At 45.4% G+C, this 18817-nt stretch overlaps 1 protein-coding gene across 1 annotated transcript; it reads left to right on the top strand.

Annotated features, from left to right (window-relative positions):
* Positions 1-445: 445 nt before the first annotated feature.
* LOC125546792 lies at positions 446-18552 on the top strand. The gene is made up of 7 exons (XM_048710923.1): positions 446-766; positions 9815-10007; positions 13751-14043; positions 16142-16269; positions 17743-17794; positions 17881-18068; positions 18249-18552. The coding sequence occupies exons 1-7, from the start codon at positions 446-448 to the stop codon at positions 18421-18423; spliced, it is 1350 nt and encodes a 449-aa protein (XP_048566880.1). The 3' UTR covers positions 18424-18552.
* The last annotated feature ends 265 nt before the right edge of the window (positions 18553-18817 follow it).

The raw sequence follows: 18817 nt of genomic DNA, 5'->3' as shown, positions 1-18817 counted from the left end.
GCAAAATACTAAGTCCCTGAAAACAACAATATCACGAAGCCTAGTTTGCATGCTTGTTCTAGTCACCACATTGATCACAAAAATGCCAGACAAGCACCCCTGCAAACATGGCATGTTGCAGTTCAAAACACATGTAGAGCTCATGCCCATATGATGCACACATGAAACGTGACAAAAATGACAAATCACCATAAACTGATAAGTAGCAGCAGTAAACATTTTATAGCACTCTTGCATCAATGATTAGTGCATCAAGATGAGCTCAAACAAGCATGCCACAATGGAATGAAATGAAGATCATCTCACAATGAACATTTTGATTGAACTGGGGCATAATATTTTGCAGAAAAGGATTTAGAGAAATATACCTCTCGTGAAACGGGTCTAGGGTTTGGTGGCACGGTTCCTGAGGTTCTTCGTAAGGTCATCGGAGGCGTCGCCAGAGATGGGGAAGGGCGGCCGGAGCTTGGGTCGCCCGACCCGGTCGCTCCTCGACCGGATCTGGCCGGAGCTGCGGAGGAAGAGGCGGCGAGGCGGAGGCGACTCCGGCGAGGGCCGCGGGCCACAGAGCCGGCCGACGAAGCGGGCGACGGCGGCGGCGCTAGGGCGGCGCGGAGAGCGAGCAAGGCGGCAGGGAGCGGACGCGGCGGCGGCGCTAGGAGGCGCGGGCGGCGAGGCGCGGTCGGGCCACGGGGGCGGAGCGCGGGCCTGGCGGGCTTTGGCGGCGGCGACGGTGGAGCGCCATGTGGCGGCGTCTGAGTGGATGGTGCGCGGAAGCGGACGCGTCCATCGCCGCCTGGACGTGTCCGGCGCGGAGGGAGAGGGTGGATCTAGGGTTTCGCACACACGATCGTGATCCGACGACGAAGGACATGGAGATGGTTTAGATGAGTATCAAACGGACTCCAAATGGAACGAAATTTGGCAGGCGGTCTACCGGTGGTGTACCAAGGCCACTTGGGAAATCTCGGTCCATTTCGAGAACATTTAACACCCGCTCACGAAAAGAGACAAGAGGGGTGCGTCGGTGAATGTGGGAGTGTCAGATTACAAAACGGACAACGGGGAAAATGCTCGGATGCATGAGACGAACACGTATGCAAACGCGATGCACGTGATGACATGATATGAAATGCATGACATGAACAAAAGCAAAACGAAGACAAAACCCAAGCAGGAAGGGAATCTCATAACTTAAAGCCAAAAATGGCAAGAGTCGGAGTTACAAATATGGCAAGTTACATCCGAGGTGTTACAACACTCCACCACTACAAGAGGATCTCGTCCCGAGATCTTGGACTGAAAGAACTCCGGATATTCGGAACGGAGGTGGTCCTCGCGTTCCCAGGTGGCTTGTCGATTGGAATGGTGTGACCACTTCACTTTTAGGAATTTGATAAACTTGTTGCGAGTCTTGCGCTCGGTTTCTTCAAGAATAGCAACGGGACGCTCATGATAAGACAGATCTTCTTGGCGATCAATATCTTCGAAGTTGATGGTGCGCTCAGGAGTCTTGAAGCACTTGCGAAGCTGTGACACGTGAAACACATCGTGCACATTTGCGAAGTTGGACGGAAGTTCAAGTTGATAGGCGAGGTCGCCTCTTTTGCCAATGATCTTGAAAGGACCCACGTATCTAGGGCAAGCTTACCTTTGATACCAAAGCGACGAGTGCCTTTCATTGGAGAGACGCGAAGGTAGACATGGTCTCCGATCTCGAAAGCCAAGTCACGGTGCTTGCTATCATAGTAACTCTTCTGGCGCGATTGCGCGGCTTTGAGATTTTCATGGATGACTTTGCACATTTCTTCAGCCTCTGTGATCAAGTCATTGCCAAGAAGTTGGTGTTCACCAGTCTCTGACCAATTGAGAGGAGTACGACACTTTCTGCCATAGAGAATTTCGAATGGGGCCTTGCCCGAACTCGCTTGGAAGCTGTTGTTGTAGGAGAACTCGGCATATGGAAGACAATCTTCCCACTTCATACCGAAGGAAATGACACAAGCCCTGAGCATATCTTCAAGGATTTCGTTGACTCGCTCGACTTGGCCACTAGTTTGAGGATGGAAGGCTGTGCTGAAGCGAATGTTGGTGCCATGGCCTTCTGGAAGGAATCCCAGAACTTAGAAGTGAAGATGCTTCCACGATCTGAAGATATCAATTGCGGAATGCCATGCAAAGAGACAATCCTGGAGGTGTATAGCTGTGCCAACTGAGCTTCTGTGATAGATTCTTTGATTGGAAGGAAATGAGCCACTTTAGTGAGCTTGTCGATGAGAACGAAGATAGCATCATTTCCACGCTTGGACTTGGGAAATCCAGTCACGAAGTCCATCTCAATATGGTCAAACTTTCATTCTAGAATAGAAAGAGGTTGGAGGAGACCAGCTGGCCATTGGTGTTCTGCTTTCACCCTTCTGCAGACATCACATTCATTCACGAATTGAGTGATCTCTCGCTTCATTCGAGTCCACCAATACGACTGCTTGAGGTCATGGTACATCTTCTTACTTCCAGGATGAAAGGATAGAAGGGAATTGTGCGCCTCGTTCATAATGACTTTCCTTAGATCACCTTTAGGAACCGCAATCCAGTCCTCGAAGAAGAGAGTGTCTTTCTCATCAATGCGACAGCACTTGTATTTGGGTTGGCTCTTGGCAATCCCACGTTTCACCTTCTTCACCCTGGAATCCAGGAGTTGTGCCTCACGAATTTGATCTTCCAAAGTAGGAGAGACTTGGAGGTTGGCAAGAAAGCCTTGAGGAACAACTTGGAGATTCAGTTTGCGAAAAGCTTCACAAAGGTCCGGTTGGAAGGGCTTGAGAATTAAGCTATTACATTAAGCCTTCCTGCTCAAAGCATCTGCAATGACATTGGCCTTGCCTGGAGTATATTCAATACTCGGATTGTATTCTTGAATCATTTTGACCCAACGAGTCTGCCTGAGGTTGAGGTTGGGTTGAGTGAAGATATACTTGAGGCTCTTATGATCAGTGAAGATGTCTACTTTCCGTCCCAACAAGAGATGTCTCCGCGTTAATAATGCATGGACAACTGCCACCAACTCAACGTCATGAGTGGGGTATTTCCTTTCGTTGGGCTTCAACTGACGAGAGGTATAAGCCACAACTTTCTTCTCTTGCATTAACACAGCACCGAGACCTTGCAGGGAGGCATCACAGAAAACTTCGAATGGCTTGGATTCATCAGGAGGAGTCAAGATAGGAGCTGTGACTAACTTCTCTTTGAGGGTGTTGAAAGCAACATCACATTCAGGCGTCTAGACATACTTAACATGCTTATGGAGGAGGTTGGAAAGAGGCTTTGCAATCTCAGAGAAATTCTCAATGAGTCTTCGACAATAGCTTGCATGCCCAAGAAAACTGCGGAGCTGCTTGACATTCTGAGGAGGTTCCCAATTCAGAATTGCAGACACCTTCTCGGGATTAACAGCGATGCCTTTAGCTGAGATGATATGACCAAGGTAAAGAACTTCATCAAGCCAAAACTCACAATTGGAAAACTTTGCATAGAATTGACGCTCTCTGAGTTTGTCGAGTACCAATTTCAAATGCTTGGCATGATCCTCCTTATTCTTGGAAAAGACCAAGATATCATCGAGATACATCAAGACGAAATCATTTGTGTAAGGGTTGAAGATGCAGTTCATCATGCGAGAGATCATTGGAGGAGCATTGACAAGGCCGAAAGACATGACAGTATATTCATAAGAACCATAGCTTGTTCTGAATGTTGTCTTGGGGATATCTTCTACACAAATGCGAATCTGATGATAACCCATACGGAGGTCAAGCTTGGAGAATACTTGAGCACCTTTGAGTTGCTCAAATAGCTCATTGATGTTGGAAGTGGATACTTGTTCTTTGTTGTATTCTTGTTCAATGGGTGGTAGTCGACACAAAGTCGGTCTGTGCAATCCTTCTTTTGGACAAAAAGAACACCACAGCCCCATGGAGATGAACTTGGTATGATCAGACCCAGACGCTCTTGTTCATCGAGCTGTTTCTTCAATTCCTTCCATTCCTTTCTTCCAAGCTTGTAAGGACGCTTGCAAACAGGTTCCATGCCATGCTCATGATCGATAACGAATTCAACTGGCCAGTGAGGAGGCATTCCCGGAAGCTCTTCTGGAAAGATGTCTTGGTATTCGCAAACGACTGGAATCTAAGAGATGGCATTCAACTCGCCCTTCTCATTGAGAGAAAATAGTCGAATGGTTTCATCCCGATCGACAAAGATGATCACATCCTCAGAAGAGTGTGTCAATTGAATATACCTGGCAGCACAATCAAGCTGAGCCTTGTGCTTAGAAAGCCAGTCCATGCCGAGAATTAGATCAATATCCGAGTCACCAAGAACCATTGGAGAAGATAGAAATCTATAGTCTCCCATCTTGATGGAAACATCCGGAACCACCAAACTGGCACTCAACCGTTTGCCCAGAGAAACGATATCCATGGGTTTACCCAAATGAGAAGAAGTGAATTCATGCTTGGCAAAAAACGGTCTTGACATGAAACAATGCGATGAACCAGTATCAAATAGAACTTTTGCAAGAATAGAGTTAATTGGGAGGTTACCCATGATCACTTCTGAAGAATCCTCTGCTTGAGATGCGTTCATCATGTTCACTTTAGCATGCTTGGGATTATGCTTGACCACTGCATTGCTGGTAGATCTCACAGGAGGAGGAGGCGGAAGTCTCCTTTGGTTGAAGCATTTGTTTGCATAGTGCCCTTTCTGCTGACACTTGTTGCAAGTAACCTCTAAGAGAGGATGGTGATAAGGACCACTTGACCTTGGAGCTTGAGACTGAGCTTTGTTCTGATAGACTGGGTTGGGGGGGGGGGAAAGATCCGTTGCCACCTTTGCTCTTCTGCTGATAAGGCTGACGAAACGGAGGAGGAGCAAGCAACCAGAACTTCTGTTGCTTAGCTGTCACTTGTGATGAAGAAGAAGATTGAACTGCATCCCTGACTCTCTTCTTAGTGCCATGTTGTAGAATTCATCAAACTTAGTCAGCTTAAGAAGCACGAGCGCTAATTGCAGGTCTTCTCTGAGGCCACCTCTGAATTGATAAATCATACTCTTTTCATCAGGGACGTCTTGTTTAGCGAAGCGAGCAAGTTTCTGAAACTGGATATTGTATTGATACACTGACATGCTGCCTTTCTTGAGATTGCGGAACTCCTCACGCTTGCTCTCAGCAACGCTTGGAGGAATGTGATGAGCTTTGAAGTCTCGGTGGAAATCATCCCACGTAATCACACGACCTCCTATGGAATATATGTATTGTTGTTACCACTTAGCAGCTTGGTCCTTGAGTTGAAACGGAGCAAACTTGACAAAGTCCTCAGGCCTGACATTGCTACATTCAAAATGTTTGCAGATATCCACGAGCCAATCGTCGGCGTCTGTGGCCTCGGCACAGTTGCTGAAGGACTTCGGTTGGTTTTCGAGGAACTGGTTGAGGGTAGCAAACTGAGGCTGATTGTTGCCTTGGCCTTGATTTCCTTGGTTGCCTTGCCCTTGGTTGCGCTCTTGCAAGAGTTGCAAAAGCATCTGAGTGTTGGCGTTGGTGGCTGCTCTAACAGCTTGCCATGCCTCCGGAGGTGGAGGTGGTGGCGGAGGGTTCGACTGATCCCCATCATTGCGGTCCAGCTTCTGACGCGTTGGAGGAGCCATCCTGAAGAGGTTGACATCCGTTAACATCTTGAAAAACAGATATTCAAGCTGAATCAATGGATCTAAATTGCAACATAAAGTCTTAACATTCGAACAAGGATGAACGAATGAATTCCAAGGTACATCATCACACTTCCATTGAGGTTGAGAAGCCACTTAGATAAAGGTAGATGAATAAAGCAATAAGGTACGGATATGAACCAATAAGTGGTAAGGATTACCCAATCACAAACCAAATATCTGTGGGAAGAAATACTAGAGCTACTTGAATTCCCACCTATAAAACTCCTGTAACTTTCTGGTTATGCAATTAGCTGTTGGGGATACATGGGAAGCATAATATCTCACCCAAAACTAACAAATCCTACATCCAGCTGTATCCATCCTTCAACACATAACCAAGAAACCTTCGGAAATCATTTACCTCAACCTTCGAAAAGCATCCGTTATACGAGTTATGGCAATACTCCCGAACTCCCGCCCAAGTACTAGGTGGCGTCGAGGTTATCTCACCAACAACTGCATAAAAGAGATTTTCGATGTCGGTGAACTCAGGTATTCCAGAACTGCAACGATAAAATTATGACGACAACACCTCGGAGCTCAACTCCCGAGGACACTGCCACAACCCCTAAATGTCAGGAGGCACCAAGAACAATGTTCTCGTCACAAGACTATCAGAACGATTCCAAGATACCCGTGTGATCCTAAATATTTTTTCGTGAAATTTGATAAGAGAAGAGTCAAAACTTCTACGTCAGGAGGCCTCACCAGAGCGACGAAGGGACTGAGGAGTAAAAATAATCCTACTCTCTGATATATATATATATATATAATCCTAAGACTCAAAACATTCTGTTCTAGACTCAACAGCGTCAGTGATTCGATCAAGCAGGGGGGCTCCTAAGTCGGGGAAGGCTCTGATTACCAACTTGGAACACCCAAAATGTGGCTATATCTCCCACGTGTCGGGGCACGGCTTAGAGGCATAGCCGCATGGTAGGTCTGTAGCAAGAGGGGTAATCTTTACACATCCCATGTACTGAATAAGAAAGGGATAAAGAGTTAGCTTACAATCACCACTTCACACAATACATGAATAATCCATACATCATCCAAGGTACAATCAAAGGTCCGACTACGGAACCAAAATAAAGAAAGACAACCCCAAATGCTAGATCCCCAATCGTCCCAACTGGGCTCCTCTACTGATCATCCGGAAAAGAAACATAGTAACGGCCCGAATCCTCGTCGAACTCCCACTTGAGTTCGGTAGCGTCCCCTGCACTGGCATCATCGGCACCTGCATCTGTTTGGAAGTAACAGTGAGTCACGAGGACTCCGCAATCTCACACCCGCGAGATCAAGACTATTTAAGCTTAAGGGTAGGAAAGGGTAGTGAGGTGGATCTGCAGCAAAGCACTAAGCATATATGGTTGCTAACTTACGCAAAACAGAGTGAGAAGAGAAGCAACGCACTGTCGAGAAGCTAATAGTGATCAAGAAGTGATCCTGAAGCTACTTACGCTCAAGCATAACACAAGGCCGTGATCTCTTCCCGGACTCCGCCAAAAAGAGACCATCACGGCTACACATGCGGTTTCTTCATTTTAATTAAGTTAAGTGTCAAGTTCTCTACAACCGGATATTAACAAATTCCCGTCTGCCACATAACTGCCGGCACGGCACTCGAAAGTTTATACCCTGCAGGGGTGTCCCAACTTAGCCCATCACAAGCTCTCATGGTTAACGAAGGATATTCCTTCTCCCGGGAAGACCCGATCAGTCGCGGAATCCCGGTTACAAGACATTTCGACAATGGTAAAACAAGACCAGCAAAGCCGCCCGATGTGCCGACAAATCCCGATAGGAGATGCACGTATATCGTTCTTAGGGCACACCGGATAGGTCAAGCTACAAGTAAAACCAACCCACAAGTTGCCCTGAGGTGGCCCCGCAAGCTGCCCGTTTCGGACCAACACTCAAAGGAGCACTGGCCTGGGGGGTTTAAAATAAAGATGACCCTTGAGTCTACAGAACCCAAGGGAAAGGTATATGGCGGTAGTAGGCAAATGGTAAAACCAAGGTTGGGCCTTGCTGGAGGAGTTTTATATAAAGCGACCTATCATGGAGTTCCCATAACGCCCAACCGCGTAAGGAACGCAAAATCAAGGAACATAACACCGGTATGAAGGAAACTAGGGCGGCAGGAGTGGAACAAAACACCAGGCAAAAGGCCGAGCCTTCCACCCTTTACCAATTATATATATGCATTAAAGTAAATAAGATATAATAATGATATCCCAACAATATCCATGTTCCAACATGGAACAAACTTCATCTTCACCTGCAACTAGCAACACTATAAGAGGGGCTGAGCAAAGCGGTAACATAGCCAAACAACGGTTTGCTAGGAAAGGTGGGTTAAAGGCTTGACATGGCAATATGGGAGGCATGATATAGCAAGTGGTAGGTAGCGCGGCATAGCAATAGGCAAACAACTAGCAAGCAAAGATAGAAGTGATTTCGAGGGTATGGTCATCTTGCCTACAAAGTTCTCAGAGTTGTCGAAAGCTTGATCCTCGTTAGCATACTCAATAGGTTCCTCGATCACGTACTCGTCTCCCAGCTCTTCCAAAGCAAGAACACAAGCAAAGGACCAACAATCAATCACGGTGCAATGCACAAGAAACATGATGCAAAACATGGCATGATATGCAAGACATGATATGCAATGCATATGCGTGCTCTGGAAGAGAAAGAATGATCGAGGCATCAAATTGGCAAACCAAGTGTGCCGCTGGAAACATGAGATGATTTCGGTCGAAATCGATATAAAGATCACCGGAAACGGATGCAGGGTTTGCAAATGGCAAGCAAAACAAGAATGGCACAATTCTGCGATTAACAATACGATGCCATCTAGAATACAACAAGAAACTAAGCCACTGCACTCCAACATAACAACAGCGTATATGGCAGTGATGTACACAAGATTCTTGACAAAACATGAACACTAAGCTACGGCTAAATCACAAAAGAGCAGATTCAAACAAGCATGGCAAAAGTGCAAAAGATATCAGCTTCACAGACTTAGAGAAATTACTAACATGTCAAAAACAACATCAGGAAGCACTATTTAGGGCAAGCAAGCAATAAGCTAAGGGAACATATCATAGCAAACAAAGGCATGGCATGATTCTACTAAATGCATTGAACAAAAGTCCCTTACTGATCATGAGCCAAAAAGGCACAGACAATATGATGGCACTCATGTAAACATAGCAAGTTTTATTAACAGTTTCAGACTTAGCAGAAAACAGAGCATGGCATAATCAGAATTATGAAGACAACTTTGCGAGCTCAAACCACTCATCACAAAGCCTTGCATGACAAAACAAGCATACCAACAGCAAGATGACATGTTCATGAAGCTAACGATGGCAATAGCAAGCTCATAGGATGCTTGGATCACCAACAACAACCATGGCAAAAATTGATTAACATGTTAACATTCTGCCAGGAACATTTTATAGCAAATGTAGAGCAAGAATAAGACTTGCTAGGTCCCTCCATAATTTCAAACAGGGGCATGGATGGATAGAGCATAACCATATGTTCAAAACATCCTTAATGAAGTATCCCAAAATAAGCATGGATCTCACTGTAGCATCATGTTTACATGGCATCAAAATAACAGCAGGCAAAAGACTTGGCAAAATCCTAAGTCCCTGAAAACAACAATATCACGAAGCCTAGTTTGCATGCTTGTTCTAGTCACCACGTTGATCACAAAAATGCAAGACAAGCACACCTGTAAAGATGGCATGTTGCAGTTCAAAACACATGTAGAGCTCATGCCCATATGATGCACACATCAAATGTGACAAAAATGACAAATCACCATAAACTGATAAGTAGCAGCAGTAAACATTTTATAACACTCTTGCATCAATGATGAGGGCATCCAAATGAGCTCAAATAAGCATGCCACAATGGAATGCAATGAAGAGCATCTCGCAATGAACATTTTGGTATATCATATGCATGAAACGAAGCTACGGTCATGGAGATATGATGCGTTGAATAGGGGCATAAAATGTTGCAGAAAAGGACTTGGAGAAATTTATCCCTCGTGAAACGGATCTTGGGTTTGGTGGCACGGTTCCCGAGGTTCACCGAAAGGTCACCGGAGGCGTCGCCGGAGATGGGGAAGGGCGGCCGGAGCTTGGGTCGCCGGATCCGATCGCTCCTCGACCGGATCTGGCCGGAGCTAGGGAGGAAGAGGCGGGGAGGCGAAGGTGACTCCGGTGAGGGCCGCGAGCGGCGGAGCCGTCCGGCGAAGCGGGCGACGGCGGCGGCACTAGGGTGGCGCGACGAGCGAGCGAGGCGGCAGGGAGCGGAGCGGCGGTGGCGTTAGGAGGCGCGGGCGGCCCGCGGGGGCCGAGCGCGGGCCTTGCGGGCTTTGGCGGCAGCGGTGGTGGAGCGCCACGTGGCAGCGTCTGAGTGGACGGGGCGCGGCGGCGGACGCGTCCGGCGCCGTCCGAACGTGTCCGGCACGGAGGGAGAGGGCGGACCTAGGGTTTCGCCCGAAATTTCGGAGCAGGAGGCCTTTTCATAGGTAGGAGTGTCCAAATGAGGTGTAGTTTTCCCCCACACGATCGTGATCCGACGACGAAGGACTTGGAGATGGTTTAGATGGGTTATTGGGCCGTTTTGGACGGGTGTTGGGATGCAACACACACGAGGCCTTAGCGGTTACCTGGTTAACCGTTGGAGTATCAAACGGACTCCAAATGGAACGAAATTTGGCAGGCGGTCTACTGGTGGTGTACCAAGGCCACTTGGGAAATCTCGGTCCATTCCGAGAACGTTTAACACCCGCTCACGAAAAGAGACAACAGGGGTGCGCCGGTGCATGTGGGAGTGTCGGATTACAAAACGGACAACAGGGAAAATGCTCGGATGGATGAGACGAACTCGTATGCAAATGCGATGCACATGATGACATGATATGAAATGCATGACATGAACAAAAGCAAAATGAAGACAAAACCCAACCACGAAGGGAATCTCATAACTTAAAGCAGAAAATGGCAAGAGTCGAAGTTACAAATATGGCAAGTTACATCCGGGATGTTACACCAATGGACATGATGAACCCCTCCGTGATGGTATCAGGATTGGATCTAGTGTCTTTGGAAATTGCGGCGACAAGAATTGATTTTTGTTGACTCCCTAGGGTTTCTGGAAATTTGGGTATTTATAGAGCAAAGAGGCGGTCCGGGGGGCACCCGAGGTGGGCACAACCCACCAGGGCACGCTTGGGCCTCCAAGCGCACCCTGGTGGGTTGTGCTCCCCTCGGAGCACCCCCGGCGCTTCTCCGGCCCATTGTCTTTTGCTAAAAAAAATCCACAAAAAGTTTTGCTACGTTTCGACTTCGTTTGATATTGATTTCCTGCGATGTTAAAAACATGCAAAAATAGCAACTGGCACTTGGCACTATGTCTATAGCTTAGTACCCAAAAATGATATAAAATGACTATCAAATGATTATAAAACATCCAAGAATGATAATATAACAACATGGAACAATAAAAAATTATAGATACGTTGGAGACGTGTCACCCCTCGCCAGCGCCACGGAAGAAGGAGGAATGGGCCACGATCGACTAGCGCGCCTTGCATCCCTTGCGGGCCTCGGCGCGGTGTCGCTTGCATCGCCTCCCACTAGAATTGAAGCCTCGGGCGGCCCGACGACAAACACACCGGATTCGCCACCTCCGGTGCTACCGTCATGCCGCCTGCACGCCCTCTTGGGACTTGCGGGAAGATGGGGAAGGGACCCCGCTCTAGCGTAGGCTGATACGTCCATTTTGCATCATGCTTTTATATTGATATTTATTGTGTTATGGGATGTTATTACACATTATATCACAATACTTACGCCTATTCTCTCTTATTTTATATGGTTTACATGAAGAGAGAGAATGCCGACAGCTGGAATTCTGGATTGGAAAAGGAGCAAATATTAGAGACCTATTCTGCACAACTCTAGAAGTCCTGAAACTTCACGGGGCATGTTTTTGGAATATATAAAAAATGTTGGGCGAAGAAACAACCAGAGGGGGCCACCAGCCAGCCACAAGGGTGGAGGGCGCGCCCTACCCCCTTGGGTGCGCCCCCGACCTTGTGAGCCCCCTGGCAGGCCTCCGGTGCCCATCTTTGGCTATATGGTGTGTTTTGACCTAAAAAATCAGAGGGAAGCTTTCGTGTCGTAGCGCCGCCGTCCCGAGGCGGAACCTGGGCAGAACCAATCTAGGGCTCTGGCGGAGCTGTTATGCTAGGGAAACATCCCTTTGCGAGGGGGAAATCGTCATCACCATCGATCCTATCATCCAGAGGGGGTCAATCTCCTTCAACATCTTCACCAGCACCATCTCCTCTCAAAGTCTAGTTCATCTCTTGTATTCGATCTTGGTCCCAAAACTATAGATTGGTACCTGTGGGTTGCTAGTAGTGTTGATTACTCCTTATAGTTGATGCTAGTGGTTTATTCGGTGGAACATTATATTTTGGTATCCTTAATGATAATTAATACTCCTCCAATCTTGATCATAAATATGTTTTGTGAGTAGTTACATTTGTTCCCGAGGACATGGGAGAAGTCTTGTTATAGTTAATCATGTGAACTTGGTATTCGTTCGATATTTTGCTGAGATGTATGTTGTGTTTTCTCTAGTGGTGTTATGTGAACGTCAACTACATGACACTTGACCATTATTTGGGCCTACGGGAAGGCATTGGGAAGTAATACGTAGATGATGGGTTTCTGGAGTGACAGAAGTTTAAACCCTAGTTTATGTGTTGCTTCGTAAGGGGCTGATTTGGATCCATATGTTTCATGCTATGATTAAGTTTACCTTAATTCTTCTTTCATAGTTGCGGATGCTTGCGAGAGGGGTTAATCATAAGTGGGAGGCTTTTTCTAGGAAGGGCAGCACCCAAGCACCGGTCCACCTACATATCAAATTATCAAACTAACGAAGTCGAATCATATGAGCATGATGAAAATTAGCTTGACAACAATTCCCATGTGTCCTCGGGAGCGCTTTGCTTTATATAAGAGTTTGTCCCGGCAATATAAACTGACGTTCTTTTGCATTAAGATTTTGTGCATCCAACCATAAAAGCGCATGACAACCTCTGGTTCCCTCTGCGAAGGACATATCTTTTACTTCTATCTCCTATCCTTATACAAGAATCATGGTGATCATCACCTCTTCTTTTTACACATTTTCCTTTGGCAAGCACTGTATGTTGGAGAGATTCGCGCTATTCGTCACCCTGGGTAAGGAGTAGTTATTCTTCACCCCCCTCTATTTTACCATCAATGCATCGTAAATTTACGTTCCGTAAGTTTTGTCTTATTTCCGACGCAAAAAGGGACCGTAAGAAAAATATATAATCGCCGTATTTTTTTATGTTATGTAAAATTACAAACGTAAAAACATAGTCTAAAATACACGTAAACTGTAAATTTTCTTGTCTTATGACCTATATTTTTATTTTTTTATGTCAAATTTTACGTAGTGAATCAATAGGAATATAACTATTTGAATTTGAAACGTAATTTAATATTCATCATCCAGGGTGCAGAATAAGTTATTCTTCATCCGAGGTAATCTTACGATCGCTTTCTACATAAATTACGTTTAGAATATAAATAGTTACATGCATATTGATTCAATATGTAAAATTTTATATAAAAAAACAAAAATATAGGTTATAAGACCAGAAAAATCATATTTTATGTATGTTTTACACTATGTTTTTATATTCGTAATTTTACGTAATATAAAATATTTTTTACAGCGAGTACATATTTTTTTACGTTCCCTTTTTATGTATGAAATAAGACATAATTTATGAAACGTAAAAATACGGTGCATTAATATCAAAATAAAGAGGGGTTGAAGAATAACTATTCCTCACTTAGGATGACGAATAGCGTGACCCTATATATATGTATGAAAGCGTAAGACTGGACTATTTTGTTACCCCAAACAAAATATTATTCTGTTACCCTCGCAGGCGCGTCCATTTTCTTCCTCCTGCGGCCGCCCGAACCCACCTCCGCCCAGCGCGCGGCCCCGAACCCACCTCCACCCAGCGCGCCGCCGCCCGGATCCCACCGCCACCCTGCGTGCCGCTGGCCCTATCCTCCTCCTCCCAGGCACCTCCGCCACGATCCCCCTCCTCCTAGTGTGCCTCCCGTCACCGCCCCCCGCCCCCAACTTGCCCTCGTGCAAGCCACCGCCGGCCACCTTCCTCCGGTGAGCAACCGCCATCCGCCTTCCTCGCGCGAGCCATAGCCGGTCGCCTTCCTCCGGCGAGCAACCGCCAACCGCCTTCCTCCCGCGAGCCACTGTCGGCCGCCTTCCTCCGCCGCATCTGCCTTGGCGGGCCGTGCCCTGTCTCCGCTATCGCCTCTGGTCACGCACCGCCCCATTCATGGCTAGCTTGCGTATGGAACCTGCAAGTTCAACATTTGCACAATATTCAGTTCTTGTAGTACAAATGTCTCCCTCCCCCCACGCCATCCTCGGCACCCCTCACTCGCGCCACGGCCGCAGCTTCACTCCCGTGCGCCACCCTCGGCTGTCGCGCCATGGCCTGCGCTCAGCGGCTGCGGATGGAGCCGCTGGGTCGAGGAACTTTGCCTCGACAGTACAACAGCACACTCTGTTGTAGGTCGCGATAAGAGCTGCGCACAGGCCACCCCGTGTCCGCCCTCGATCCGTCTTAGTCATCTCCCTCTCATCCTCTCTCTATCTCTGGTCTGCGTTTGTGTGTGCAGGGAGTGGGAGGCCCTTCCATGGCAAATCCGTCGGCATCTTCCATGGAGATTACGACCTCTCTTGATTTTTGCTTGATGATTTCTCCTCTGGATCTGTAGACTGTAGTTCCTGCATAGCGGTGTCCTTTTTTCTAGTGTTCCACTTTCGATGTTGATGCATGTGTTTAATAACCCCACTGATACGAATTCTGAAAACAAGCTTCAGTACAAGAAAAATCGGTCGTTCAGTTCAATTCTGAATTATAAGTGTGTAAACACATCCTGCTTACACAGTAACTAATTAACTATGATAACCATGTTCAGACTTCTACAAATCCCAAAACTATGCAGAGTTAGGATTGTTACTACCTTGTTTCTTACTATTGATTCATTTTTTATGAGAAGGTATTAATATGGTACATGTAGTTGGACATCTCAATATACTGTAATGTGTTTTTTTGCATATTACCTTGAAATTATGTTAGCAATTCTGAATTGCGATTGTGCTTGAAACTGAAAATAATTCTGTAACTTCTCAAACCTCGTGGACTTGATGCTTAAAATACTTCCAGAACGAATTGATTCTTGTTTCTTTCATGATCAGTTCAGCAAAAAAAAAAGTTCAGTCCAATTTCAAATTCTCATTTGAGTTTAGTCAAAGTTTCTCATTTTAGTTCAGTACAATATCCAAGTTTATTTCAGTTCAATTCTTATTTTAGTTTTAGTTCATTTCAATTCTTATTTTAGTCAATCTGTAGTCTATGGATTTTATTTGGCCTAGATTGCTAGATGTACTAACTTGTTGTGCCAAGGCAATCTAAAACATTAAGTGTTGCTACTGTAATTTGTTCATTGTTTCACGCCTTCCCGTAGATGCACGCCGCCCTGAGACGCGCGCCCACCGCCTCCCCGTCGACGTGCGCCACCATGCCTTCCTACAGACGCGCGCCGCTCCGCTGCCTCAGCGACCATGTCGTTCAAACTCAGCCACCTAGGCCGTTCAGTTGGCGGCGTTCCTACAGCTGCAGATGTGGTGCTGACAGTAGTAGGCGCTGGTTGTGTTGGATAAAATGCCTAGGAGCTCCCATGATTTATACATGGAACCTAGATGATTCCGTTTCTTCATTCCCCCAAGTGCTTCAATGCTGGCTCCTTCTTGGCTGGCTCGATCGCTGCTGGGTTAGGTGGGCGTAGGTGTGGGTTTACATGGAAGCTGGCACCGCTCTTGTGTTATTTTCTCTAGCGTTTGAGAAATTGATACACTCTTTTTAATGCGTAATTTTATCTGCTCACAACCTGTTTGTATTAAAAGCCAAATAGCTTGAGAATAGAAACCTGTTCGAGCTTAGCTGAGAGGATTTTGAATCGTTGTGTGAGGAAGTGTGGACATGGCCTTGAGATAATGCATGCTGCTTTATTCATAAAGAGATGGTGCCGTTGATTTTATTCATAGGAAACTGAACCAAAACAGTGCTTGCTACTAGTGTTTGGAAATTATAATTACTAGAACTCTTATTTCTTACCCTTTTAATTGTTGGCTAATTCTTGTAAAAAGTAGTGGTTAATCTTGCTAATTACTTTGATGTGATGCCTAGGTGGTCAGTCCAGCTCCTGCAACCAACACAGGTCGTTACCCCCTTTGCCACAACGGCAGGAGCACAAATACCAGTGTGGCCGTCCTCAACCAGTTCCTTCACGCGGCCTCCGCGCAAGCCCTGCTCATGTATGCTTACACCAAAAGTACAACTCTTGTTACTCTCCTCGTACTTGCTCTTGCTTATTTTCTAATCAATAATTCCTATTGCTTCCTCTTGGGGAAAGGGATCCCATGTTGAATCTGTCTTGGTGCTCACCCGCTGTTTATATTCATCACCATAGTGTACGAAACATATGAAAACCATTCTGGCTTCGGGAGAAAATATAACCAGTACATGTGCAATTGCGTGAGAAGTTCCCTTATGAAAGTTCCTTGTAAACAAACCACATGAAAGTTCGTCAAGAAAAACTTTGTAAGTTCAAAATGGCTATAGGAAAACTTCGTAGGTTCAGATGGGTATAGAAAACTTTGTAAGTTCAAAATGGGCACGCCTAATAGTGCATGAATAAAATTTTTAAACCCAACAAAGTCCATGTTGGTCGGTCTACAGTGTGTTGTCAAGAAGGTTGTTGGCCTTGGAGGCCGGCACTGGCTGATCATCTACCTTCCAATTATATTAGGCATATACCACTGAAACTGCAGGTCGCGGCCTCCTCCCACCGTAGGTGGTGCCCTCCTCCCGCATAGCCTATTAGTTGGCGTACCGTGACCCCTCCTCATATTTTTGGTATGAATTTGATGAATCTTCTTGATGCTCTGTTCTTATTCATCTAGAGATTCCTCCTCGGATTGATTGTTTGTATTGCTCTGTTCTTGTAATTTTGTAAATTAGAAAACAGTAGTCAGTATTTTTTTATAAAAAGGTCACCGGATAAAAAAAATGCAACAGTAGTTCAACACAATATCAAGGAGGGTGTGAGTTGGGTATGGTTACAGACGAAAGATATGTGTCGAAAAGTTCACTTCATCTACATACGTAAGTTCAAAAAATTGTCGTAGAGCTAGTTCAAAAGATTGTCAAAAGGCAAAATGGTTGTGCTAGTTCAATTTTTTCAGTCCATCTTCTGTATGCTATTCAGTACATCTAATTCCAAATCGTAAGTACAATTGCCTTCATGTTTTCCATCTTCATATAACACAAAATAGGCACTCGAGGATAAGGTGAGAATATATACTAATGAAATGCTTGGTGGCGTTGTCCATGTTTTGAATTTAAACCACTAGCTTTTTTATACACGAGGGCCTGTCCTGGGAGAGCCCTATATTGCCATGAGCACTACTGCTACAAACATTAATCCCCCATTGTCCGGCCCTATATTTTATCCTCGGTTCTTAGAAAAGCATGGAAACAGTTCTCTGTGTGTTAGAGTATCAGTTCATGTGCAGAAGAACATGTTACCTATATGAAAAAAACAACACTATACGAAGAGTAAATAGCATCAGTGAGTTCTAGTACCTATATTGCAAAAGTTCATTGACAAAAAAAAATCAGTACAGTATGGTGCTTCAGTTCACTGATGCCATTTGCTTCATAGTTTCTCTGTTGTTTCAACTTTTATTTTACCCTTTTCGTCATTCTGCATCTTTTTTTGTTTACAGATTATACACTATACACATGATACTTTTACTGGGACCAGAGTATTACTTCCAGGCAAGTTCAAAATAAAACCCGCCACTCCTCATTCTATGAATGTGCGTTTGTGTGTCATGGCATCTTGTCTCTGTTGCATCATGTAGGATCCAAAAGGTGAAAAGATCCCTGCAGATCTCTGCAGTCTCTCAAGTTTATTTCATTCTTATTCGTCCAGGAAGCATGACAAGCACCACAAAAGGGCTCTCCCTCCCTTGGCTCCTTGCATTCCCTTCTCCTTGCAGACCAGGCCGGGCGCTGGGCCAACCACTTCGTCTGTCTACCTCCTTCCCCGGTGAGCCCATGCTCTTCTGCTCTTGACACTTTGAGCCGCCTGCAATTCTTTTCTCTATTCGAAAATTCCCAAAGCATCAGTACTTTGTATCAGGATACACCATGTTATTTCTGCAAATTTCCGTTATGCTTGTATGTCCAAAATATGTACATTTACTACTTTTGATTTGTTGTAGTGCAGAGAAGTTACCCTGTTGCGGGCTGACCTGGAGGCGGCTCCTCCACATCGACACAATTGCACGACCAACGTGCTACTGACCACGCAAGCTTCCTCAAGGAGCTCGTGCCCAACGATACTGAAAGGAAAAACTGCTCCAGTTTTGAACTTCTTATCCAGTCATGTTATTACTAAGTGAAAAATGGAAAGAAAGTGTATTGCAATTGATCTCTCTTAGACCCTGTCAATCCTCTATTTATCCTTTGTTTGCTTGTTTTTTGGCCTGTAATTCAAGAACTTTGACCTTCATAATTCGGTTTTTGGTTAATTTGTTATGCCCAGTACAAACCATTAAATCTGAAGAGGCTTCTAATAGCAAGAAAATGTGCAGTCCGTGTGGTGTATATGTCATTCATGTATGAAAATGTCAGTTTCGTGTGTATGTTATTCATGTACATGTATTATATGTGTGAAATTTTTTTATGTATATGATGAGATGATTGCTACTTCTTCAAAGAAGGTATAGTACATGACAGCTTGATGTGCATACAAGATTAAAAACTGGTTTGAAACAAAAATATTGATCAGTACTA

Source organism: Triticum urartu, chromosome 3 (assembly GCF_003073215.2).
Source record: "Triticum urartu cultivar G1812 chromosome 3, Tu2.1, whole genome shotgun sequence".
Taxonomy (NCBI): Eukaryota; Viridiplantae; Streptophyta; class Magnoliopsida; order Poales; family Poaceae; genus Triticum; species Triticum urartu.
The sequence above is the reverse complement of the archived record's forward strand: the minus strand, read 5'-3'. Positions and strand labels throughout refer to the sequence as shown.

Coding starts and splice junctions, on each gene's coding strand:
- LOC125546792 (XM_048710923.1), top strand. CDS start 446: ATGGGGAAGGGCGGCCGGAGCTTGGGTCGCCCGACCCGGTCGCTCCTC. Junction 14,044..16,141: donor CCGCCGGCCACCTTCCTCCG/GTGAGCAACCGC, acceptor TGTGATGCCTAG/GTGGTCAGTCCAGCTCCTGC. Junction 18,069..18,248: donor TCTGTCTACCTCCTTCCCCG/GTGAGCCCATGC, acceptor GTTGTAGTGCAG/AGAAGTTACCCTGTTGCGGG.